Source organism: Pinus tabuliformis, chromosome 1_1 (assembly GCF_031772625.1).
Source record: "Pinus tabuliformis cultivar Carrire ecotype Pingquan chromosome 1_1, CPIR1, whole genome shotgun sequence".
In the NCBI taxonomy this organism is placed as follows: Eukaryota; Viridiplantae; Streptophyta; class Pinopsida; order Pinales; family Pinaceae; genus Pinus; species Pinus tabuliformis.
Window position 1 is genome coordinate 621,965,995 of NC_142297.1, and position 26,591 is coordinate 621,992,585.

At 40.1% G+C, this 26,591-nt stretch overlaps 1 protein-coding gene across 3 annotated transcripts in view; it reads left to right on the plus strand.

Moving 5' to 3' along the window:
- Window positions 1–26,591, plus strand: part of PUR7 (purin 7) — a 234,922-nt gene that overhangs the window by 179,160 nt on the left and 29,171 nt on the right. For all 3 annotated transcript variants that reach the window (XM_089392427.1, XM_089392426.1, XM_089392425.1), the window contains one exon: window positions 8,209–8,298. In XM_089392427.1, coding sequence (XP_089248553.1) covers window positions 8,209–8,298 — 90 coding nt within the window. The remainder of the gene's footprint in view (window positions 1–8,208; window positions 8,299–26,591) is intronic.

Consider the following 26,591-nt stretch of genomic DNA (forward strand, 5'->3'; position numbering starts at 1 on the left):
CGAACTTCACATCCCGTCTGACAACAACTCTCCTCTGTGCAGGAATGTAAATCCGAAAGGCCTTTGAGGTCTCACTGTAGCCCACAAAGATACCCTTCTCTGCGGTGGGCTCTAGTTTGGTCCTCTTCTCCTTGGGTATATAGGAGTATGTAATGCATCCAAAGATATGAAGATGACCAATATCAGGCTTCTTCCCAGAGAAAGCCTCCTCCGGAGTCATGTGCCCCAAGGCACGATGCGGACTCCTGTTCTGCAAGTAAACAGCTGTGTTGCAGGCCTCTGCCCACAAGAACAATGGCAACCCCTGATCATGTAACATGGCTTTGGCAGCCCCTATGATGGATCTGTTCTTCCTCTCTGCAACCCCGTTCTGCTGGGGGTTGTAAGGAACAGTGAACTCCCTCCTAATGCCTGCCTCCGCACAATAGTCAACAAACTCTCCAAGGGTGTACTCTCCTCCATTGTCCGACCTCAAGGACTTGATTTTTCGACCTGTCTGAGTCTCCACAAGAGCTCTGAACTCCTGAAACCGCTTGAAGACCTCACTCTTGGTCTTCAAAAAATAAATCCAGGTCCTCCTGGAGTGATCATCAATGAATAACACATAGTACTCATATCCACTCAAGGAAACATGAGACATCCGACCGCTCACATTGGAATGAATCAAATCAAGTATCCCCGTCGCTCTGCTGTCACTGCTGGGAAAAGGGGATTTGGCAAACTTGCCCATCGCACAACCTCTGCAAGTATCAAAGTGATCAGTACTGAAATCTGGCACACCTGTAGTGATCTCCCGCAATGTCCTCAAGGCTCCATGATACATGTGTCCCATCCTGCGGTGCCAAATCTCACACAACTCAGAACTGCTAGCTCTGCTGTCGGTACTACTGCTCAATGCCAAAAGGGGTTGGAATGCAAACTTGTACACCTTTGCATGGCGTACACCTATCACTCTAGCTGAATCAGCTGGAGTGCCCCTGGGATACATCAACACCTATCCTCCCCTGAACAGTACCTCATATCCTCTGTCCTCCAAAGCTGAGACGGATATGAGGTTCTTCCTCAACCCTGGCACATAAAGAACATCTGACACTTTCAAGGGAGGTTTGGACTCCCTCTGAAATGTCACTGTCCCCACCCCGACTGCTCTAACAACTCTGTCATCATCGAGTACTACCTCGATATCAGTGCCACTCTCTGAAAGCTCTGAGAAGTACTCACGGACTCCTGTCATGTGACGTGAAGCCCCACTATCCACATACCAGATACCTGTAGATGCTCTGCTAATCGAGGGAAAAGCATGCTCCCTCTGAACCTGTGTGGCAGGTGATCCTGCACTAGAGGACTCACATGTAGTGAACGCAAACTCCCGGTCAAAACGACCTGCAAAGTCCTCAATCTCAGCTGAAGCTGCCACGTCTTGGTTCTTCCCCTTCTTCTTCTTCTTCTCCGGACACACAACTACATAGTGTCCCATCTTTTGACAATTCCAACACTTCACCTTGGAATAGTCCTTCTGTGTGTTCCCCTGTTTACCTTTACCTTTGCTTTTGCCTCCACCACCGCTTGTGGAAGCCTGCTTCTTCCCTTTGCCTTTCTTGCCTCCTGCCACCAGTGCTACGTCCTCATCCTGCTCAACTGGCTTGGCTGCCCCAAGCTGACCTTTCCTGATCTCTGTCTGAATGCAATCATCCCAAAACCTCTCCCATGTGGGAAGGGTCTCACGTGCACAAACCCCATCAGCAAAGTTCAACCATGAACGGGGGAGGCCATTCACTGCAATACGCACCAACTCAGTGGATGGAATGGCCTCTCCAATCGCTGCCAACTCATCTCTCACATTGGTAATCTTTGTGAGATATCCAACTGCACTATCATTACCCATCTTAATGTTCTTCAGCTTCTCCTTCAGGACCATCTTCCGGTTCTCATTGGTACTCTGGTAGAGATTGGACAATGCTGTCCACATCTCATGGGCATTGCTCTTTCCTCTCACATGAGGAATGCAATGGTCTTTGATTCCGTCTAGAATCAGCCTCTTACCCTTATTGTTCTTCTTTTTATACTCAGCCAACTGAGTAACATCAGTGGGCACAACAACAGGGTTCTGTGCGGTATGCACCATGATATCCCAGACTTCTGCCTCCTCAAAGATACTCTGCATTCTCTCCTTCCAAACACTGTAATTTGTATGCCCATCCAACCTATCCTCCACCCTCAATCCCATTGACATCCTGCTGTCCTAAAACTGAAAAATAGCACTGTTGTAGTAAAGATAAAACTGCTGTTTATGAAAAAATCAGCTTGCTGGAATTTTCTGAGTGAAAAATCAGCAACTGTAATTTTTCCTTTTGCTGTCCCAAACTGCTCTTCAGCACTCAAGCTCTGATACCATGTAGAAATTTCTGTTTTCCCACCGCGGTTTTCAGTTTCTCCTTATTTCTCCCATGTAGTTAAATGCCCATTCCCATAACCATACATTTAACAGACTGAAAAAAATAAATATTGCTGAAAACACAAATTCTGGAAATTTTTCAGAACGCTGGAAATTGCAGAATTAAAAATCAGCAATAAAAAACAACCATTAAAACACATTAAAACACTGATATTTTTGGTCAACTTTACCCTGAAAAAACCCTCTACAACTCTTGGGGAAAACCAGTTTGAGAGCTCTTCTTTATTTCTGAAAATTGCCTTTTTACAGTGAGAATTATTCAGCAAAAATCAACAAGCAAATTTACAACTTATCTCCTTTCCCGTGCCTCACAACAATCTGGAAATTACAGCAAACAGGACAGCAATAAATGCTGTATGGCCTCCGTTTTGTGTGCAGAAAAATCAGCAAACTGCTCCTCGATTTTTGTGCAAAAATCTGCCTTTCATTATGTGCTGAATCAACTGTACAAATCTGCTCAACTGCTGCCTTGGAATGTGTGCCAAGCTGCTGTCTCCTTCTCCCAATCTGCTCATGAAAGAATGAATGACCTTTTCCTCCTTTTCCTCCTTTAATATAACTCCAAGTGACTTTTGGGTGATCTCTAAATCCAATGGCTGAAATAGATTTAGATCAATGGCTGAGATTAGATGCTCATTTAAATCTCACTTTCTATTTTTTTAATTCACCCCACTTTAATAAAGACCCACTTAGTCATTTATTTCCAAAGTCACTTTTCCTTTCTAATTTTTCATTTACTTTATAAAAGTTACTTTAAAATTAGACTTAGTAACTTTATCACTTAAAGTCACTTTTAAATTAGATTTAATTTTATAAAATTATAAAGTCACTTTAGGAGAAAAATTAAATTCTTTTGGACACTTTTCCCTAGGCCAAAGATCAAAGCCTAAGGGAACCACCTGTCCTCCGGTACCAAATTTCAACATTTATGTTGCATAAATTTGTACTGTCATGCTTGCTTATGGTAAATAGCTAAAAACAAAGAATGTTTTTGGTTTCTTATTAAATTGGTAACAATTTGGGTGGTTAAAAGTATCCCATATCCTCAAAGTGCATAGAGGGCATTAGGTGTGTTACAGGGTTAAACATGGATATGACATTGTAGAGAGGAATGTTGAATGAATCTGATGATGGTGTTAGTGAGAGTTCATGTAAGTTGCTGAAGGATACAAACCTGTGGGAGATCCATCATCAAAGGAAGGTTCAGACATGGATGTTGATTTTGTTTAGGTCCTATGGTGGATCTAATCCTTGGCAAAGTAGGTGTGCAATGATTTAGATGTGTCTTAATTCAAAGATGAATTGAATGGTCACAATGTGCAGGGAAATTATAATCAAGGGCCGATGACTATAGATGATAGAATTTTCACTTCTATTGCATAAAACTAATGAAGAGTATGATGCCCTTGAGTTTGATAACGAAATATATGATGCAAGAAGAGAATTCATTTGTTGCTCTGAAGAAACCTGCAATCACACTATTTCTGATGATAAATATACAAGCTCAACCAAATATGGGGTGACTATGGTTGTGAGGACCAAAGTTTTGACAGGGGTTTTGATGATGTAAATTTGCAGTGGCAAGATTCTTCATATGAAAAAAGCCATGCTATTCCTTATTTATCAAGTGGATGTAACATTCTTCTCTGGTTTGCACTTGCATTCAAGCAAGACCTTGAAATGGCTACTTTTGGTTATCCTGCTGCTTGTAAAGAGAGATACAAACAGGAGAAATATCACAAACCCTTGAACACTCATGAGGTAGATGATGGAGGTCAGTCTCTTTTGGTTCTTGTGTCTGAATTGTCGATGCAAGAATTATGGTGGACACCTTGTTTATGGTGATCAGTGTGATGGTGGGAAGGTAATAATGCTATTCTCTCATTATAATTTTTTTGTCATTTCCAATTAGTTTTTATACCCTTTTTAATATAGCTAAACCCTTTGGTCATTTTAAAGAGGTCAGTGTTATAAATGTTTTTGCTTCTTTCACTCATCTCAAACTCCTTTTTTAGAGGTTGCTAACATCTTCTGCTAGTCAAAAGCTTTCTGATGATATAAACTTTATTAAATTCCAAGCTTTGGGTTTAAAGATATGGCCCTCTAAAGATTTCCTCAATGTTGCCATGTCAAAGTTCCATACAACTAACACATGGAAAATAACATGTCAGTAATCCACATGTCACCTAGTTGTAGTTGTGGTGCCATGTGGGCTCATGAACCACCTAGGACTGCCTAGTCATCACCCAACCTCTCTTAGAACCCAAATTTTTAACTTTATTTATATGAATGGAATGTGAGTCTTCATTTCAATTTCTTTCATGAATAGAAAAAGAAAGAAATTATTTTAATGTCCACGAGGCTAAAAATAGCCTATGGGACAAGTCGTCTGACTAATAGATTTCTACATTTCAACCCTTCTGTTCAACGTAATGATGAGTGCCCCCAACTTCTCAATTGTCCCCTCACTGAATACAATATCCCAAGAGCTTGCTGTCAGAGTATTTATGTATCTGTCCCTGCTGTCCTTGAATGTTTCACATTCTAAAATAAAATGTTTTTCAGTTTCCACTTTTCCAAAAGTGCAAAATGTGCACACTCTTTTTTCCCAATATTCTTTAGGTCTTTTCCAACGTCCAGTTTCACAATGGAGTTGGTGAGAGTTTTGGCTCTCCATGATATATTGGCCTCTATGTACGCTTTTTGACGATGATTGTAAGTGGGATTAAACTCTTCAATATAATTTTTTTTCTTTCTCCCTATCTCTTTATTCCAAATACGCTTGTGGAACTTATCAATAACAAAAGCTTTTATCTCTTTACCATTTGTGGGACACATGTTCAAGTAAATATCCCATTTACTGAACCATTTGATATTTCACTGCATCCAAGTCTTCTTTCTTTTGCACAAAATGTCATTGAAGACAATCTTAGGCCATCTGTCCTCTACCATTTTCTCTACTCTTTTTAAATATCTTATGAGCCGCACCATAACAAGTGCTTCAATAGGGACAACCCCCATTTCACTCATTATGATATCATAAGGGACTGAACTTTTAATTTTCAACTTGTTTGTGATCAAACACTTACGGATTTTTTCAATTTGCTTTCACTGTAAGTCAGAGGTACTACTGACCCACAATTCACACCCATAGAGAACAACCAGAATTACTAAAAGCCCAAAAAGAGTTTTGCTAGTCACCCAGTCCCATAACTCTGCCTCTCTGCAGCTATTTTGAAAAGCATAAAATGCTTTCCAACCTCCTAAAGTCCTCTTCTTTCTGCAACTTTCCCAACTTAGATTTTTATTGAAGTCAAATCCAAGGTATTTGTAATCTGCTACTTCTTCAAGAGTGTTTCCTTCAAAGTAGAACTTATGCTGATCATGGTTTCTTTTGTTAGAGAAAACCACCACTTTCGTCTTGCTAATATTGACTTGCATCCCCACCATTTTACAAAAATTCTCAAGGGAAAGTAAGTGCTCTTGCAAGCCAAGAGCAGATTTAGCAATCAAAATAAGGTCATCTGCATACAAAAGAAGCCTTATCACAAAATCACCCAAAAGGGCACCATCACCATCTTGATTGTTTAACCACTCTTCAAGTTTGTCAATATATAGACCAAAAAATGTAGGTGACAAAGGACACCCTTGCTTGACCCCAATATCGCTCCTAAAACTTTTAGATATGCCAATTGAAGTTTTGATTTTGACTTTGACCTTTTCATATAGCCTATGGATCACTGCTCTGAGATGTAAAGGAACATGTAGTGGGACCCTTCCTTGTCCACATACACCCTGACGCAACTACGCTCCATCCTCCTATCCATTACACAACTATGCACGAGATCCAACAACTACAAACCAAAGAGGTATATCGGAGGGTGTTCAGACATTTGAGGTGTGGGCAAATTTCCTCCCGTCGGTTCGAAAACCAGATACCTCTGTGAGGGCACGTGGCATTTTCAAGTTTATCTTGGGAATTTTGGGTGCTGCTCAATACCGTTTCTCTAAGGCCCCAAAACTGCCATGGTTTTGCATGTCATGCAACTAATTAGTTATAGTTCCACGTCGACTCACTGCTTAGCTGGCCTCAACGTGCCATATAGGTGTCACCCATGTGACTAGAAAGTATCGGGTCGCATCCTTGTTCCAAATGAAATCGAGGGCTTTTGATGCCGTTTCTTCCAACATGCAGAGATCGAGTAATGGTGCACTTCTAGGCACCTCCGTACTCTGGCCTCAACGTATAAGTGAAAATCGTTTGGAAGTAGAGAGGGCCTACAAGGCCTGCATACAAACAAATGAGGGAATGAGTTAAATTCCAAACCCATGCGCTCAATTACATGTCTTGGTCAACGTCTTGGTGTAATAGTGTCGACATCCATGTAGGCATTTTTGCACTGATATATTCATATACATAGATTCATATATTTGTTACCTTGGGCATGATCACATTATGACGTGGCCCATAGGCTCCACGCGGTGCCATACGTACTTAGATGCCCATGTTTGCATGCTTGAATTAAAAACCCCTGAACCTTCTCTCATTGGAGTCGAGGCCCATACATGGGAACGTGGCCAAACAAATGAAAGGAACAGATTTGGTGCTAAATTCTCATACATCCATATCATTGATCACGTGGTAGCATGGGTTTATATATATCTATATACCCATCTATACACCTATAATTACCTCATGACGCAACCCACTTGCACCATATCTCTCTTGTTTTTGTGTTCTCTCTCCCTCTCTTTTTATCTCTTAGCAGTTTTGTTATATGATTTATTCTTTATTAGTGCTATTATAAATCTAAGTTCTATACTTGATTGGATTAGGGTTTGGCTGTCATCATAGATCTTGACTTCAACACTGATCATAGAGAAAAAGTGCCAAACCCCAATTGTTTGAAAATGTTTAGAGCTATGTCACAAGGTTAGTCAAACTTCAACCTCGAGGTTGAAAATTCAGTGAACCTAATTTTTTTTTGAGGTTTGGTGAAATTCATGGCCATTGATTGTGTCCATAACTCAAGCTCATAACCTTGTTTACAACTCAAGCTTGTAATCTGTCCTTGCAATTTCCAAGTCGGTGATAACATTTTTTATGTTTATTGATGGTGATTTCTTACTATATATATATGGGTGAACCTAATGGTGGACCTCATCAGAAATTCAAACTTGAATTGAACCTTATTATTGCCAAACTCAAACCCGAGCTGTGTGACTTAGGTTTAGAGTGGAGTACCATTCAATTTTGATTTTTCTTTGTTTCTTGTCTCTGAAGATGCTCAAGGCACTTCTTCATTGGTATTATTACTTATACTATAGAGTCACGTTAACCTTCTTTGGTCACTTATGGCCTTTAATATAACATGGTATATTTTATAGCAGTTCTCTAGTTGTTCTCGCATACCATCCTTAAGTCCCCTTTCCCCTTCACACAAAATTTGGTGAAACATAGATTTATTCCTTGGATGCACTTATACGTTGGCTATGGCTCAATAGTTTTAGTGGGATGGAGTTTTTTTGGCTTAGCTTTCGTATATTTGTTTGTCAAGTTTGTAAGCTTTTATTTATAAAAAGCAATTTAAGAGCATATTTTTGAATGATTAGGACTATGATATGGATGAAAATTTTGCTAATTCATGCTTCTTGTTGCATTAATTTGATGTGTTTACTGTTATTGGCCGTATGAACTTATGCTTTGAAGGTTTGGCTATGGTTTAATTGTTGATTTTTTTGAACGTTGATAGGATATGGCATCCAAGCATGGCCTGTTATTAGTGGACACAAAGTATGAGTTTGGCAAGGCAGTGGATGGTTCAATCCTTTTAATTGATGAGGTCAGTGCTGTTCCCCTTCCTTCAAATTAATCAACTACTTTGAAAATTCTTGTCTCTTTTGATTTGAATGATGCTTTTCATTGTTTAGTTTCATAGTATGATAAATGTCATCTTGTAATTTCCTTTTGGTGTTTTAATGCATTCATAAACTAAGTTTTTGAGATGTTAATTGTGTAAAACTTTTACGCACTACAGCAATTAATTAAACTAAATTTTTTTGACCTCTTTCCTATAGGTTTCCTGGATTTTAACCCTGTGGATTTTCAGCCCTTGGACTGTTATGCAACATAAACGGAACGAGAAATAGAAGACAATTTTTGACCTTTTAATAACTCCTATCAACAAGGTAATCCAAGAGAAAATATACCAAAATCTGTCCACAAGTTTCATCCTGCTAGGGAAATCTTATCATGCATCAAACAGATCTCAAATTCACTTTCTGACAACTGTAAATACAGCAGCAAATCTGCCCTATCTTCTTTAATATTAATGTTAAATCAATTATCAACTTCATTGTTTGTTAATTTTAGGTATGTTCTATGCTTAGAGAAATTTATTTCAATTTTCACAGTTAGCTCAATATCTTTTCCAGATTAGCAATCACATCAGCATTAAAGTAAACCGCAGATAGAACATAAACATAAATTGTAGAAGACAAGCCAAGACAAGAGGACACAAGATGTGGCGCTAGCCGGGGACAAACCCCAATGTGGGGAAACCCTTGATCAATTCTTCTTCTATGTTCTTCAATAGTTCAAGAGAGAGAGAGAGAGAGATAGTACATTTACAACAGAGGTCAACACTTTGACTTATCTAGATAAGAGCATAAGTCACCTCTAAGAAGATGATACATGAGATCAGTTGAAGACATGTTGCTTCAACTGATTCTCCAAGGTGACTCCTTCACCTATCATTGTGCTGCATCTCGTCATCACGCTGCACGTCACCGTGCTGCGCCATGCTGCACCCATCATCACAACGCTGGACCTTATGACCATGCTGTACACATCAGACTGCTGCACCTTATGCTGCACTGTTGCACCATGTTGTCACCCATGTGCTTGCTGCACCATTGCTGCTTTGTGTACTTGCCGCACCAAGTACCATACTGCTGTCCTAATGTGCTTGCAACACTATGCTTGCTGCACCTTGTTGTTGTTGCTGTCCCATGTACCATACTATTGCAGCACCATGAACTTGCTGCACTAAATACAGTTGTCCCATGTACCATACCATTATGTACAACCAGTGTTGTTAAAATCGCGATTTTTTCAAAAAATCGCGATTTTATCACTATCTGAAAAAATCGCGATTTTATCACTATCCCGCTTAAATCGCGATTTTTATCCCAAAAAATCGCGGGCTTTTTTTTATAGCGATTTTTATTGAAAAAAGCGCCGAGGCGCGGGGCAGTGGGCTTTAAGTTATGAAAATTGATTTTTTATTAAAAAAATTGAAAAAAAATGAAAAAAAATGAATATTTTTGTGCCAAACGCTTTTTTCCCGCTTTTGCCGATTTTTTCCGCTTTTTTCCCGGCGCCGATTTAATCCCGTTCGCGCTTTTAACAACATTGTGTACAACCACCATGTACTTGCTGTTGCTGCTGTCCTGTTGTGTCACTGCTGCACAATGTCATAGCTGTCCTAATGAGTTTGCAGCACCATGCACCTTGTTGTCACATTTTTGTATCATTGTACCATTGCTGTCCCATTGTGCACTATATGCCATTGACCATTGCTGTCCTATTGTGCACTATGCTGCACTATACATCCAGCTGTCATATTCAAGGTGGCTAGCTATAGTGCTATGGCCTGCGACCTAGCACATAGCAATGCCAATGTCTTCTCCTCTCAGCGTTTAGGTGACGGCAATAGGCTTCCATTAAGACAACAATCCATGACAATCAAAACAACAGTTAGAGAACAACGTTAAGGATAGCTGGAGGTGGCTTCTTTACCAAAGCGTTTAAGTGTGAGAGCTCCATGACAATGAGGACATTACTTGTGTAGAACTTCTCTTCTAAGACAACGTTTAGGTACCATCTCCATTAGGCAGCGTAACAACTAAGATTAGGGCATCTCTCCTCCTTAGACCTGCTGCTAGGGTTTCTGCCTTCATTTCCATGGATGCGTAACTAGGGCATCTCCATAATTGCGGTTAGGGTCACCCTTGGGACAGCATAGTAGATGAGGATTTTCTTCCTTGACAGCGTAGAGGATTAGGGCTAACTGCGCCCTAGATCTAGGTCATGCATAAAGCTGCTAGGGCATCATCTAGGATTGTGTTTAGGGCATCCTTTTAGGACAACGTTTATCCGTTAGAGATTCTTCTTTCCACTAAAATCCAAAGAAATGGAGAAGAAGAAATCTCAAGAGAGTTGTGTGTCCAAATGACTTGCAAGGCACTTGTATTTATACCAAAACGTGGAGCACAAGAGGGGGTAGTTTAGTTGCTGTCCGATCTTGACGAATTGTCCCATAACACAAATAAATTCATATCTCCATGAATACTTATCGGAATCGATGATCTTTAGATCAATCCTACACCTCTCGATGAGAGGGATCCGAGAAAAATATCAGTTGCCATAAATAAGATGACCCACATGGAGTTTGGCCCTAGTTGTCAATTTTAACACTCCCTCTCAACTACGGAGAACTCCATCCGCTGATCCATCTGCTAGACTATACTATCTCTGCCATCAATGCCTTGCACTACTCTACTCTGCTCTGCTAAGCTCTGTTTTGCTCTGCTGAACCATGAAGAAGAAGAATTGATCGAGAATGTCTCATACCATTCTCTACTGATCGAAGTCAGTTTTATTGATCCTAGATCAATATCACGAGAGAGTGTCTCAAACCACTCATACTGATCCTAGATCAGTTACATTGATCCCAGATCAATGGAGGTCATCCTAGCATAGGGAGTATGGTAGATACAACGATGCGTCCATTGATAGTCCTACTATGGTCCCTAACCCCATTTCCCTGCTCATTGGCCAAATGAGAGGTACTTCCCATGAGTCCCAAACTGCATGGGTAGGATGCCTCGACAGGAGAACCATTCATCCTGTCCCTAAGTCACCTCCCCTTCACCCTGTACACAACGCACCATTAGGGGAGGGTGAGTTGCCCTATGGTCGCGTGTTGCTCCAGTAGTACCCCAAGCCCCCCCCTAAGCTCCCAGAGCTCAATGCATGCAACATGCAGGACCCTCATAAGAAGGTCTCTCAACGACTCCAAGTCGTTCGGGAAAGTCACAGATTTGACCTTTCCCCGGGGCTTTGACAGAATGTCTGTGACCTGTACATCAGTCTCAATGCGATAGAGCCTCCTCGCTCATTGATGTACCATATCCTAGATAAGGTAGTATCTGATGTCTATATACTGGAGCAATCATAGAATACGAGGTTCCTCAACAATTGAATCCCCCCCTGATTGACACAGAAGATCACGGTGGTATCCATCATGTGTACAAACAACTCACTGAAGAGCTCCCGCAACCAAGCAGCGTCACACAAGGTCATACTCATAGCTATGTATTCAGTCTTAGCGGTGCTCAAAGCAACTGTCTTTTGCTTCTTTCTCATCCAGGAAATTGAGAAGAACCCAAGGAGAATCAACAGTCATAAGTGCTCTTGAGATCCTCCACACTGCCTGCCTAGTCAGTGTTCAAATAATCATGCAGCTTCACATTTCCGGCAGTGTATCTCAATTCATGAGAGATTTTGCCCCAAAGATATCTCAGAAGATTCTTGGCACCAATCCAATGAGGCTCAACCATATATGAGCTCATCATGCTAACTGCAAAACATATGTCCGGACGGAAGTTCACCAAGAACATCAACGTGAATGAGTTTATGAAACTCAGAGGCATTTCCCAAATCTGGTCCGACATCACTACCATATAACTTTTGAAAGTTAAGATACTCGAGGTAGTCACGAGCTTGCAGTTTACCATTCCACATCCGGAATCCAACTCCCTCTTATTTCTGCAAATGAGAGGGTCTGCACCTGTCAAAAATAGGTCGTCCTCAGAAGGTGCCGGTATGAGAGGTCTATCATCCACAACCTTTGAGCAATGGTTTGGATCGGTTTCACTCCTAGTGAATCTCAACTTCATCAGACAGCTATCAATCCTCTCATACTATGCCCGGGGTGTTTTGCTTCAAGCCATAGAGGGCTTTCTTCCACCTGTATACATGAGATTCTCGATCATGAATCTCAAACTCCTCGGGTTGTTCCAAACCTGTGGACCTGCTACATGAGGGGAATGGTCCCCTTGTAAGATTTTCCTTCGGCACATCTTAGACATGTACCTTCATGCTCTTCTTGAATTCAGGCATCCCTATCACCATCTGACTCACATCGGGTAGGGCCCCATAAGTAGACCTCCGATGTTATAGATGAGATATGTCAATTGACATGATCCCCAATGGACCATCCTGCAACTTGATACAAATTGCCAACCCTGAACCCATGAGTAAAAGCATCTTTGAAAATTTTATTTTCAAACACGTACCTTTCCATCGATGAATGCCACCCTGAAACCTTTGACTTCCATTGCTGAAATGGACACCAGGTTCTTCTTGCGATCAGGTACACAAAAGAGATCTTTGTAAATGAATCGAGTTACCCTCATTCAATTGAGGGGTAACATTCCCTACACCCTTTCCGGGATAGGTGGTATCGGCTCCAAGTATAATCCCACGATTGTTTCCATCTCTACCAAATTAGAGAGATCACCCTTCTATCCAATGAAGTGCCTTGAAGCACTACAATCAATAAGCCAGATTCCCACAGAATCTGAAGGAGAGGGCCAATACAAGATAACGCTTCTTTATCTTATCAGAAACAACATTTGATTCTTCATACCTAGGGTTCGTTGCTTTCTTTAAAGAGTTAGCCGTTTCCTTGATGACCTGCATTGTCTGTCATTGCTTCGATCATTGAAGAGGTCCCTGGAATGATTGTTATCTTCATTAAGAGATGTGTCCCTGCCATTCAGACACTCCTTCGCATAATGGCCGAACTTATTACAAACAAGGCATTTGTCTTTCTTTCCACCCTTAGATCCAGACTTCCCATTGAAGTGATCTTTAGGTGGACCACCGGAAGCTTCCGCTGCGCCATTTTGATAATATTCTCTGCTTCAACTTCACCCTTGGCAAATTTGAAGAGGGATGAGGAATCCATTGATCCTTTTGTCCTTTCCCAACTGTCTTCGATGATTGCTCTTTCACTCTTGCTTGGGCTTTGTCTTCACCTCAGCTTTGATACCATGTTAATTTTAGGTATGTTCTATGCTTAGAGCAATTTATTTCAATTTTCACAGTTAGCTCAATATCTTTTCCAGATTAGCAATCACATCAGCATTAAAGTAAACTGCAGATAGAACATAAACATAAATCACAGAAGACAAGCCAAGACAAGAAGACACAAGATGTGGCGCTAGCCAGGGACAAACCCCAATGTGGGGAAACCCTTGATCAATTCTTCTTATATGTTCTTCAGTAGTAGAGATGTGTGTGTGAGAGAGAGATAGTACATTTACAACAAAAGTCAACAATTTGACTTATCTAGATAAGAGCATAGATCATCTCTAAGAAGATGATACATGAGATCAGTTGAAGACATGTTGCTTCAATTGATTCTCCAAGGTGACTCCTTCACCTATCATTGTGCTGCATCTCGTCATCATGCTGCACCTCACTGTGCTGCACCATGCTGCACCCATCATCACAATGCTGGACCTTATGACCATGCTGTACACATCATACTGCTGCACCTTATGCTGCACTGCTGTCCCAATGTTTAGCACTGCTGTACCTTGTGCCATTGCTGCACCATGCTGTCACCCATGTGCTTGCTGCACCATTGCTGCTTTGTGTACTTGCTGCACCAAGTACCATACTGTTGTCCCAATGTGCTTGCAACACTATGCTTGCTGCACCTTGTTGTTGTTGCTGTCCCATGTACCATACTATTGCAGCGCCATAAACTTGCTGCACTAAATACAGTTGTCCCATGTACCATACCACCATGTACTTGCTGTTGTTGCTGTCCTGTTGTGTCACTGCTGCACAATGTCATAGTTGTCCTAATCATTGTGCTGTCCCAATGAGTTTGCAGCACCATGTACCTTGTTGTCACATTGTTGTACCATTGTAGCATTGCTGTCCCATTGTGCACTATGCTGCACTATACATCCAACTGTCATATTCAAGGTGGCTAGCTATAGTGCTATGGCCTGCGGCCTAGCACATAGCAATGCCAATGTCTTCTCCTCTCAGTGTTTAGGTGACAACAATAGGCTTCCATTAAGACAACAATCTATGACAATCAAAACAACAGTTAGAGAACAACGTTAAGGATAGCTGGAGGTGGCTTCTTTACCTCAACGTTTAAGTGTGAGAGCTCCATGACAACGAGGGCATTACTTGTGTAGAACTTCTCTTCTAAGACAACGTTTAGGTACCATCTCCATTAGGCAGCGTAGCAACTAAGATTAGGGCATCTCTCCTCCTTAGACCTGCGGCTAGGGTTTCTGCCTTCATTTCCATGGTTGCGTATTTAGGGCATCTCCATAATTGCGGTTAGGGTCACCCTTGGGACAACGTAGTAGATGAGGGCTTTCTTCCTTGACAGTGTAGAGGATTAGGGCTGACTGCGTCCTAGATCTAGGTCATGCGTAGAGCTGCTAGGGCATCATCTAGGATTGCGTTTAGGGCATCGTTTTAGGACAATGTTTATCCCTTAGAGGTTCTTCATTCCACTAAAACCCAAAACAAATGGAGAAGAATAAATCTCAAGAGAGTTGTGTGTCCAAATGACTTGCAAGGCACTTGTATTTATACCAAAACGTGGATCACAAGAGGGGGTAGTTTAGTTGCTGGCCAACCTTGACAAATTATCCCATAATACAAATAAATTCATATCTCCATGAATACTTATCGGAATCGGATGGTTTTTAGATCAATCCTACACCTCTCGATGAGAGGGATCCAAGAAAAATATCAGCTGCCATAAATAAGATGACCCACATGGAGTTTGGCCCTAGTTGCCAATTTTAACATTGTCAACTTATGTCAAATCAACAAGACATACAAGTGCTGTAAATTACCAAACCATGAAGAAATAAATGGCTGGAAATAAAATCTCTAATAGAGACAATTTTGGATGGCTGGAAACTTGATATAGATGTATAAAGATGAAGTTCATCTACATATCATAACCTCGTCTCAACGCTAGTACAATCCTTGAGCTCTCCAAAACCCAAGCTAGGGAAAACCAAAATTTCTTTCTCTCACATCAAGGATCTCCAATAGGCATCACACAAACATGTCCTCCAAAGCAAGACATCCTCTCCTCTTCTCCTCAATAAGTACAACATAGGGTTTATTAATAAAATCCTAATCTCTAAGTCTCTAACGGATGAAATCCTAACCATATAATTGAAGATGCTCCAAAGGCTTCAAGAAACCCTAGCAACTCCAAAACAAGAAAGATAAGTACTAAAGAAGATGCACAAGTGAATGGAAGACTTGTGTGCTCCTCTTAGTCACTTCTCTGATGTAAGATAATAAAAAAAAGTGAAAATAATAAGATCATTATCTCCAACATCTTTTTTATAGGGGTAAACTCTAGTATTTCACAAGAGAAAGCTTCCAACAAAGATGTCCTCTTTCCCTTTTATAACTCATAGGGTTTCCTCATGAACCCTAGTGTCTCACTCAAAAAATACATGTACAAATAGAATAGTACAAATGATGATGAAATGGAAAAACTTAACCCTTCCTCTACATATATGAGTTGTAAGGGAGGCCAAAAATATGTGTGTGAGTCTACACCCTTATTGGAAACCTACAAAGCCACAAGTGGGATCACAAATGTTGAGTGCTAGACTCCAAGGGTACACATATCAAGTTCTAGGGTGATATCATACACAAGCAAGGCTGCAATGCAAGGTTGCTGCACAAGATGTGTCCAACAATCCTCCTATGAGCCTCCAAGAATTCCAATTCTCCTGTTAAGCCATTTGCTCTGCTAGTTCCACTCCCCTTGCATGAACATTATTGTAACCTAGGCATCCCCCAAGTTAATTCCATGCCTCCATACAAACATCCAAGCTACTGCATGTTGTCTAGTGCTCAACGCCCTACCGTATGGTCTCAGATATGCCAATGCTGTGAAGTCTCTGGAATATTGCCTCCCTTGCTATTGAGTCAAATGCTTTCTGGAAGTCTACAAAGCAATTGTAAACCTTCGAAGAGTGATGATGATGAGCCTCCTCAATAATGGCTCAGAGTGTGATGATGTGTTCAATCATATGGTAGTTGGAGCATTAACCCGCCTGTTCTTTAGCCCCGAGATGGCATCTCTCTAGCTCCTCATAAAGCAACTAGTGTAGGACTGTGGCATAAAGCTTGGAGAATGTATGACCCACCATGATAGTCATGTAGTTGTTTGGATCAAAACTGGCCCTTGATTTGTGGATTAGATGAATAATGTGTCTGGTCCAAGAGGGGGGGAGGCTTGAACATACCATGTGATTAAATACATCAACGATATGGGAATCAAGAGACTGGACACCATGCTTAAGGAATTAAACTTGGAACCTTGTCATGTCGCCTATGGATTGATTGCCTACGGGAGGACAAAGTAGCCTATCCAACCATGTAGGCTATAGTATTGATAAAGTGGGAAAACCCAAATATCCAATGTTTGGGGCAACATTGGGTAAATTTGGGTCAGCTGGGGCAAAATGCCCAAATGGGGGTTTGCACTTGCAACCCCCTCACATTAGAGTGAACCCCATGCGGAAATCTGCAAATAGAGGGGAGTTGTATTCATTTTGGATCATCAATTTGGATTGGATTATCTCTAAATTTCTTGAGCCTGAGGTTCTGAGGGTTTTAAGACCCATTTTCTTTGGATTAGCTTCAGTGGAGGTGATCTGTTTTTTTATCTTTGTATATAAAATTTTCTAATCTTTGTTTTGTAGCTGGGGTTTTGTAACTTTTTGTATATATTAAGGTTTTGGATACTTGTATTTTCATTTGTGCAAGTGGTATTTAAGAAGATTTGTTGGGTTAGGGCTAGATCTAGGCCCTTGAGGGTATGATCTAATCACTAGATTTTTTGCAGGGCCAACAACAAGGAATTTTGCAACAATTTGGGTAAATAGTAAATACTGAAAATTTGAAGCAAATCCAAATTTTTAGTGAGGGTTTCGAGATTTTGAGGCCTCTAGGCCCAGCGTCCTCCTCCACCCTAGCCGTCTAGCCTGTCTTGCCCTAGCCGCAACCATTTTTTGGCCTATAAACCCTAGCCGTGGGTTTTTTAAGGCCTTTCAAGCTTAGCCGTCAGCTTGGGAGCCCTTGAAATCCTCTAAGCCTCCTCCTCTAGGCTTGCGATATGCCTTAGGGCCTCCCTTTAACCCTCCGCTAGCCCTCTCCTCCCTTGCCGTCTGCCCTTTCCCCTGTTGAAAAGTTTAACTAGGTTCGGTCTTCATAATGACATGTGTAATTGTGATTTTATGCAATTGATGAAAAGAAGAAAATAAAATTATTATTGTAATGCTTGTCTCATGGGTTTCATGAGCAAGGAATTTTATTTTTAGTGATGGCTCCCATTGTAAGCCTTTAGGATTTGTCATCTAGTCATAAAGGTCAATTTGAGTCTATGTCATGTATGAAGGACCCTTATTGGGCATGTTACATTTTTGTATAAGTCATTAAATGTATAGGAAGGCCCTCCAAGACTAAGCAAAGTCTCCTCCTTCAAGTCGGCTTCAAGAAGGATAATAATATCTGCACCAAAAAAGGACACGTCGGCTCACCTACATGCCATGTTGGTGAATTAGAATGGGCAACAACTATAAATAGGGCATGTTAGCATTATTTCAGGGTTCAGATTTTCGGTCAAGCAATTCTGAAATCTAGTAGTGTGAAAATCACCTAGAAGGAAGCCTAATAATCAATGAAGGAAGAAGGAAGTACAACGAAGTTCTTAGCTTCATATTTGGGTTTGTTTTAGGTTGGATTTGCTGTCACATGTGCGAAGAAGCAGTTGCAGTAAGGCAGAGATTCAAGGCAACTGAATTGGGATAATTTCAAGTGATAAGGGAGGCTGAGACATGCTATAAGAAGACCCTATCAAAAGTGAAGAAAGTGAAAGCATAAGATAAGGTCTTGTACTTGACATAGGGTTTCTGAATTAGGATTGCAAAACTAATTCAAGGAGGGCGAAGATTTGAGCCAAAAGGAGGTCAAAGTGGAAGAGAAGCCGATAAAAGGGGAGGAGCATAAGGTTGACTGTCATTGTCTAAGAATCTCATCAAGGGAACTTGTGTCTGTTGAGAAATCTAGGGCATAGCAATTAAGTGATTTCTCTTTTATTAGTAACTGCTTGTGAGTGGTTTTTACTTTAGATTAGGATCTTCTTTTATTTAGGTTATTAGTGTTCTTCTTCATCATACAACTACCAATGTATAAACCATAAAGAGACAAGAGACACAGAATATAGGCTATTAGCCAGGGCCAAAACCTCTCACTCTTTAAGAGGAAAACCTGAACAAATTCTTCTTATAGAGATTCCAATTGATGAATACCAAGACCCTTGACCTAGTTGCCACTCCAGGACCAAGACACCAAGCCTTCTTCCTCTTCCTTGAATCAACAATAGTCAAACCCTTTGCTTGCTGTTACTTTCTCTGCCTCCTTGCTGTAATTTATAGGTCTTCAACTTCGACTTTCTCGGCCTTCTTACTATAATTTTATAGGTCTCTTTCTCGACCTCCTTACTGCAAATTTATAGGTCTGCAATTTTGCATTAGTGGAGATATTTTTAGCCAAAAACAATCTTGTTTTTTAGTCCCTCCTTCGCTTGGGGAGAGGATTTCTTGATGAGACTTCACACTTCTCCAACCACACTTCTACAGACCTGCTATACCTCGCACTTCTCTAACTGTAGACCCCTGTACCTCACACTTCTCTGAATTTTCTGTGTTCTGAGATTAGGTCGAGCTGCCTATTTATAGTGGTTGGAGTCTCATAATTAGCCGACATGACTTTTGGTGAACCGTCGTGTCATTTTTATGAAGATACTATTATTTCTTTGGAGCCGACCTATAGGAGGATGCCTGTGCTTGTCTTGGAGGGTTGTTTGACACTTCTATTGACTCATATACAAGTGTATCATGCCCAAGAAGGGTCCTTCATACATGACATTGAATAAATTTGACTCTTATGTTTCAATCCTAAAGACTCACAGTGGGAGCCATTACTAAAATAAAATTCCTTGCTTATGAAATCCATGATACAAGCATTACAATAATTTTATTTTTCTTTCTTTTCATCAATTACATAAAATCACAATTACACGTCATTATGAAGACCGAACCTAGTTACTTTTCAACAGTGTCTTGGTCTTGGAGTGGAAAATAGGTCAAGGGTCTTGGTCTTGGTATTCGTCAATTGGAATATCTACAAGAAGAAGAATTTGTTTGGATTTTCCTCTCAAGTAGGAGAGGTTTTGGCCTTGGCTGATAGCCTATATTCTGTGTCTCTTGTCTCTTTATGGCTTATGCATTGGTAGTTGTTTGATGAAAAAGAACACTAATAATCTAAGTAAAGCAAAATCCTAAATTAAGAAAGTAAAAATCATTAAGAAGCAGTTACTAATAGAAGAGAAATCACTTGATCTCGATGCCCTAGATTTCTCAACATGGTATCAGAGCTAAGGTGACAAAGTCAAGGAAGGGCATCTTATCAAGGGACACTCAAGGATCAAATCTCGAGGAAGGCATCAAAGCAAAGATCATCTTTAAGACAAGATCTACAAAGGAAGCATTATAACCCTAGATCGAAGAAGGAGTCTACAAAGAAGTCTTGGGATCATCATCAAGAAAAGAAGGCCAAGTTGAAGAGATCTATGAATCAAGGTCCTTACCATTGAATACATCACCAAGAAGTCATCATTGATCTTCATCAAAGGATCCAAAGAGATCTCACTCTTTGTGGGATCAAGGATCACTCTTGAAGAAAACTACCTTCATCAAGGAGAAGTTTTCTATTCTATATATCATCATCAACATGAAGGAATCATCAAGCAGAGGGAACATCCTATCAAATAAATATGTTTATGTCCACATTTGAATCTGTCAAAATGTCTTTTTGCAAGGAAAGCAACAAATTGGTTGGGGCTTCAAACTATATTGCATGGAAGAAAAGGACAGATCTGAATCTCATTGAAAATGAGGTTATGGAACATGTCAAAGGATCTATCACTAAACCAAGAAAGGAAGATGCTCAAGGTCTTGCCAAGTATATGAAAGGGGAAGTTAGGGCTCAAAGGATTCTCATAGAATCCATCAAGGATCTCCTCATCCCATATGTATCTAAACTCGAAACTTCAAAAGAAATCTATGACACACTGGTAGAGTTGTATTCTGTAAGCACTGCCTCATACTTTATGAGGATATCTAAGATCCAGGATCAATTGCAAGATCTGGGAGAAGTCATGTTTGATAGAGAAATGACTACAGTTTTATTAAATGCACTACCAGAGGAGTGGGGTAACTTCAAGTATTTATGGGAAGAAAGAAGCTACTCCATTCCAGGATCTATGGTCACTGTGCAAGATTGAAGAATCTAGACTAAAGGCCAAATCTGATGTGGGAGCAGGTGAGAAAAATCAAGCTTATGCTACAATGACAAGAAGAAAAGGAAAATTTAGGAAGTCTAATTCTTAGAAAAATAAAAGTAACATGGCTAAGATCCAATGCTATGGGTGTCAAGAATATGGACACTACAAAAGAGATTGCCCTAAGACCAAGAAGGACAATAACAAAAGAGGAAGAGAAGAAGCCCATATCACCAAAGAAGTAGAGGAAGCTGAAAAGAAGAAGTCCAAGAAAGAGGAAGTAAGAGATCTCTATTACTGAGATAGTCTTCCTCACATAAGTTCTTTTCAAGTTCCTAAGTCTTCTATTGTAAGATATGGCTATCATGATTCACTAAGTAAAATAATGGGATGCATCAAGGCATCATAGAAGCATTGAAAGCAAGAGCTCAGGACATCATCATAGAGAAGCATGAAAGACAGTTAGAATCTATGGAAGTCAAGGATATAGCTCTTAGGAATCTCATTTGAAACATAAGTGGCAAGGTCATCTAGTACAAGGTTCATCATACATATGTCAAAAGGAAACATCTGCTGATGGGGATACTTTAGATCCTCAAGATTCTCTGATGGAATCTTCACTGAAAGGTTCACGGATCAAGAAGGGAGCAAGTGTTTCATCAAGAATTACAAACTTGTGGAATTCATGGGATGATGGTATGATGACAGAAAAGTGAAGCAGATCAAGGAATTGAAGCTCTTTCAGTCAAGGAAGCTGTTGTTGGAAGTTTGGATGACCCAAAGGAAAAATGAGGTATGTATGCTTACATTTGATATTGTAGAAGTCATGTCATATGGTTGCACATATCATGGAACAATACTCTATCTTAAGAGCATGATCAAAAGAAAGGATCTCCTCCCTCAAGGGAATGCAAGAATGCATGGGTCACACATTCACTAGATTAAATCAAAATAATATGTCCTCATATGAAGTATGAGGTGGTTGACTACAATTGAGGAACTCTGATTGAAAGCTCCTGGGAATGAAATGTGTGAAGAAAGGAAGGAAGAGATCATGGGATATGCAACCATGTAAGAAGGAAATCAACATCCAAAGACCAAGAAGATTTAACTAGGATATCTCCATGAAAGATATGAAGACTCTGATGGAGTCTGAAAAGGAAAGAGACCCTTGACAATATATATCTTTGGGAGATGTGTCGATATGTATGTAGGATGTTGATGCAAACTAGAAGATGTCATGATGAAAGACCATCACAAAGATAATGTTGATTTTAATGTTCATTCCTTTATTTTTGAACAAATATCTGGATGGGTTTATGTAGGGCTGTCGAGGGAAGATCTATGGATGTCTTCCACCACAGAACGTGTAGTAGGATGAAAGATCCGAGTTACCGAGGGAATATCTATGGATGTCTTCCACCACCGGTGCACATGTAGTAGGATGAAAGATCCTTAAGGAAATATGGCATGAAGAAGGCAGCATGGCATGAAGGAAGGCTAGATATGGACTGATGGATCACTTTCCGATGATGACATGACTGACTCATGGATGAAAGTGATGGATGGTATGTGCCCTATGAAAAAGTCCCAAAACATGAGACTCTTGAATAACGAAAAGAATTTCATGACATCGCGAGGAGGATTTCTTCAAGCAGCTGATTGTCCTGTCATCTCCACTTGAGGAGTTGTTGTAGGTCCCTAATTAAGAGGGAGCCTGGAAATAAGTTTTCTTACTTGGAAGAAACTTGGAACCAAAAATTCCTAAGCCAAGAAGGAGCTTAGGTACATTCCTTCCATACGAATGAGTACATTCCTTTATTGGAATAGATATGTCCTCCCTAATTAAGAGGGAGAGACAGACACATCATTCTTGTCTTCACTTGGGAAGATAGAATGGAGGATTGGGTAAACATCTGGCATCCGATGCTCTTTGAGGATGTGTTAGGGCATCCAAGATAAGAGTAGATGTAGAGGACCGATATTCTTTGAGGACTGGGAATCCACGATAAGAATAGTCCTAGTGGAACACACTCTGAGAACCTGGGTGGGGTATGTTCCGAGAGAGACAATGATGAGGGTGCCTATACATCATTGGTCTCGCCAACATTGTGCTCATATTTCGTGGAGAGATAAAGTTCTTAGTCAAGGCCTTGCTATGTGACAATGCTGGTTGATATGATGCTAAACATATGGGTTACCAATCCGACTCTTCTTATGAGAAATTCTTCAGATTGAGAATGACCAAGTGCCATTATGTACATTGTATATCTCCATAGTTAAGAGGGAGTGTTGAAAAGTGTAACTAGGTTCGGTCTTCATAATGACACGTGTAATTGTCATTTTATGTAATTGATGAAAAGAAGAAAATAAAATTATTATTGTAATGCTTGTCTCATGGATTTCATGAGCAAGGAATTTTATTTTTAGTGATGGTTCCCATTGTGAGCCTTTAGGATTTGTCATCTAGTCATAAAAGTCAATTTGAGTCTATGTCATGTATGAAAGACCCTTCTTGGGCATGTTACATTTTTGTACAAGTCATTAAATGTATAGGAAGGCTCTCTAAGACCAAGCAAAATCTCCTCCTTCAAGTCGGCTTCAAGAAGGATAATAATATCTGCACCAAAAACTATGTTGGCTCTCCTACATGTCATGTCAGCTAATTAGCATGGGCAACAACTATAAATAGGGCAACTCGACATTATTTTAGGATCAGATTTTCGGTCAAGCAGTTCTGAAATCTAGAAGTGCGAAAATCACCTAGAAGGAAGCCTAATAATCAACGAAGGAAGAAGGAAGTAGAGCGAAGTTCTTAGCTTCATATTTGGGTCTGTTTTAGGGTGGATTTGTTGTCACGTGTGAAGAAGAAGCTGCAGTAAGGCCGAGATTCAAGGTAACCGAATTGGGATAAGTTCAAGTCATAAGGGAGGCCGAGACAAGCTAGAAGAAGACCCTATCCAAAGCGAAGAAAGTGAAAGCATAAGATAAGGTCTTGTACATGAGATAGGGTTTCTGAATTAGGATTGCAGACCTAATTCAAGGAGGCCAAAGATTTGAAGCAGAAGGAGGTCAAAGTGGAAGAGGAGCCGAGAAAAGGGAAGGAGCAGAAGGTTGATTGTCGTTGTCTAAGGATCTCATCAAGGGAACTTGTGTCTTGGTTTTGGAGTGGAAAATAGGTCAAGGGTCTTGGTCTTGGTATTCGTCAATTGGAATATCTATAAGAAGAAGAATTTGTTCGAGTTTTCCTCTCAAGTAGGAGAGGTTTTGGCCTTGGCTGATAGCCTATATTCTATGTCTCTTGTCTCTTTATGGTTTATGCATTGGTAGCTGTTTGATGAAAAAGAACACTAATAATCTAAGTAAATGAAGATCCTAATCTAATAAAGTAAAGAGCATTCACAAGCAGTTACTAATAGAAGAGAAATCACTTGATCTCGATGCCCTATATTTCTCATTATCCCCTTTGTTTGGCTCTCCTCTTCTTCTTCCTCCCCTTATCCCTCCTTCCTCTCCTAGCCACAGCTTCTTTGTGGCTTGTGGCAGGTCTTTAGGGCCATAGAACCCTAGGCCGCAGCCCTCTAGGGCCTCTCGGCCATTCCCTTAGCCTAGTGGCAGCACTTCAAGGCTTTGCCGTGAGGCCTTTTTGTCCTCTAGGTCTTAGCTGCAGCCCTAAGAGGCTTGCTTCCCTCTCTCTCTAGCCTTTCCCTTGCCCTCTTTTGCCATCTCTGCCACTATGGGTTAGCATTTGATTTCTGGACTGAATATTGGTGTGTTTTGCAGAGGTATTTGGCACAAATTTTGGTGTTTTCAGGTGTTCCAGTCATTGGAAAAATTTGGGCAAGGTGGGCAAGCTCCTTCTAGGCCTAGGGCCATTGGTTTGCTATCTCTAAACCCTTTACTCATCTCTGTTTTGCTACAGAAGTCCTAGCTCATCTTAACAGTGGTAAAAGACACCTTAAATTGGCCTAAAATCAATTCATAAGTTGCCTGACACATCAAGGAATAAATTGCATAAGTGGGCAATCATACTTTGGCTTGAACTTCTGAGTTTTGATGACTGTCATCTCTGCATAATAAGTCTGATATAAACAGTGGTATTTGCATCATAAAAGGGATAATCAATTCATAATTTCATATTGGCAAAACTAATTTGACACTTGGGTTTCTATTGCTCATACTTAACACACGTATGCATCTAAAGGAGCTATAGAACTTAAGTAATGTTACTGCTGTCCTATTGTTCATTAAATATCATAAGTGGAATAACCATCTTCTCACTGTTTGCATTAAAGGGAAGTGATAAGTTTAGCATCTCTTGGCATTTGGCTCATTGTTCTCACAAGTGACTTGCTGCTGTTATAAATTTTTCTTGCTTGGATAACATTGGAATACAAGTTACATAAGTGTGTTCATTGCTTATGCTCTCATAATTCATTGTGGAAAGAATTTGCTTCATTGATTAATGTACTAGCATCTAACGCTTATTGTCTTGTGAAGTACATCATCTTAATCTTTCACATTAGCTCACTCCTTAAAGCACATAAGTTTTGGCTGCCTAATAACTCTAAAGGATCTAAGATATTGGTATCTATTGCCTTTATCATTGTCATTGACATAAGAGCTTTGATCATTGTCATTATTGATTTGTGAATGATAATTTTACATTGACAAATAAAGATCTAAGTGTAATTGGCTAAGTAATACTGTCATTTATCTCATTGATATATCTTGGAAAATTCCTAATTGTTTCTAGTAATCATCATTGGCATCCAATATCATTGGTTAAGTGTTTTAAGTGGATTAAGTGCTCTAATTATCATTTTATAGTTCATATTGCAAGTGAATATCTATTGTGAACTCTCTATATTGGTAAATCATTGTGAAGAACATCTTTCTTATGCTTAAGAAAATTGTATCGTGGGCATGTTTATCTCTTGTTGGCACTGTTGAATCCAAGCACTTGTCTTGTGGTTGAGATTACCTTTTCTAAGCATTGTTAAGTACTTGATATCTTAACTTGAAGAAAATCATAACTAAGTACTTAAAGAAACATTTAAGTAATCTCACCTGAAGAATCACTCTTTCAACTTGCATATCATCCTAAGATAGTCTTGCATCTTAATAACCTACCTCCAAGCATAAGCTTGGTTGATAGACAATAGGACCTCTTTTCTCAATTTTGCTTGAGGGACTTAGCACCTCTTTAGTGGTTAACACGATGACCTTGTGAGCTACAGTCTTTGCAGCGCCAAAGGCATCAAGTGGTAAAACTTAGAACATAGGGGGAGGTATCATTAATCAAGCCTTTGCTTGCTTCTTGTTGGCTTCTATCCCACAACCTACTCTAGAGACTAGTTCCAAAATAGTTAAGAGGAAGGTTACACTTAGAATAAGCATCTAACTTAAAATCAACCAAGATAATGCATTACACGTAAGTCTTAGGATTCACATAGCATATAAGATAGTTAAGCATTCAAGCAATGGTTGTTCATTTGATTACTTGGTCTTTGTCGATATAAAGCAAGAAATTGACTCCAAAAGGCATTGGTCTCACATCTAAATCTAATCTAATCTATAAATCTTGCTAAATCAACCAATTGGCTAGGCCATTCGACTATGTCTCTTGGACTTGTCGGTTGCCAACAGGT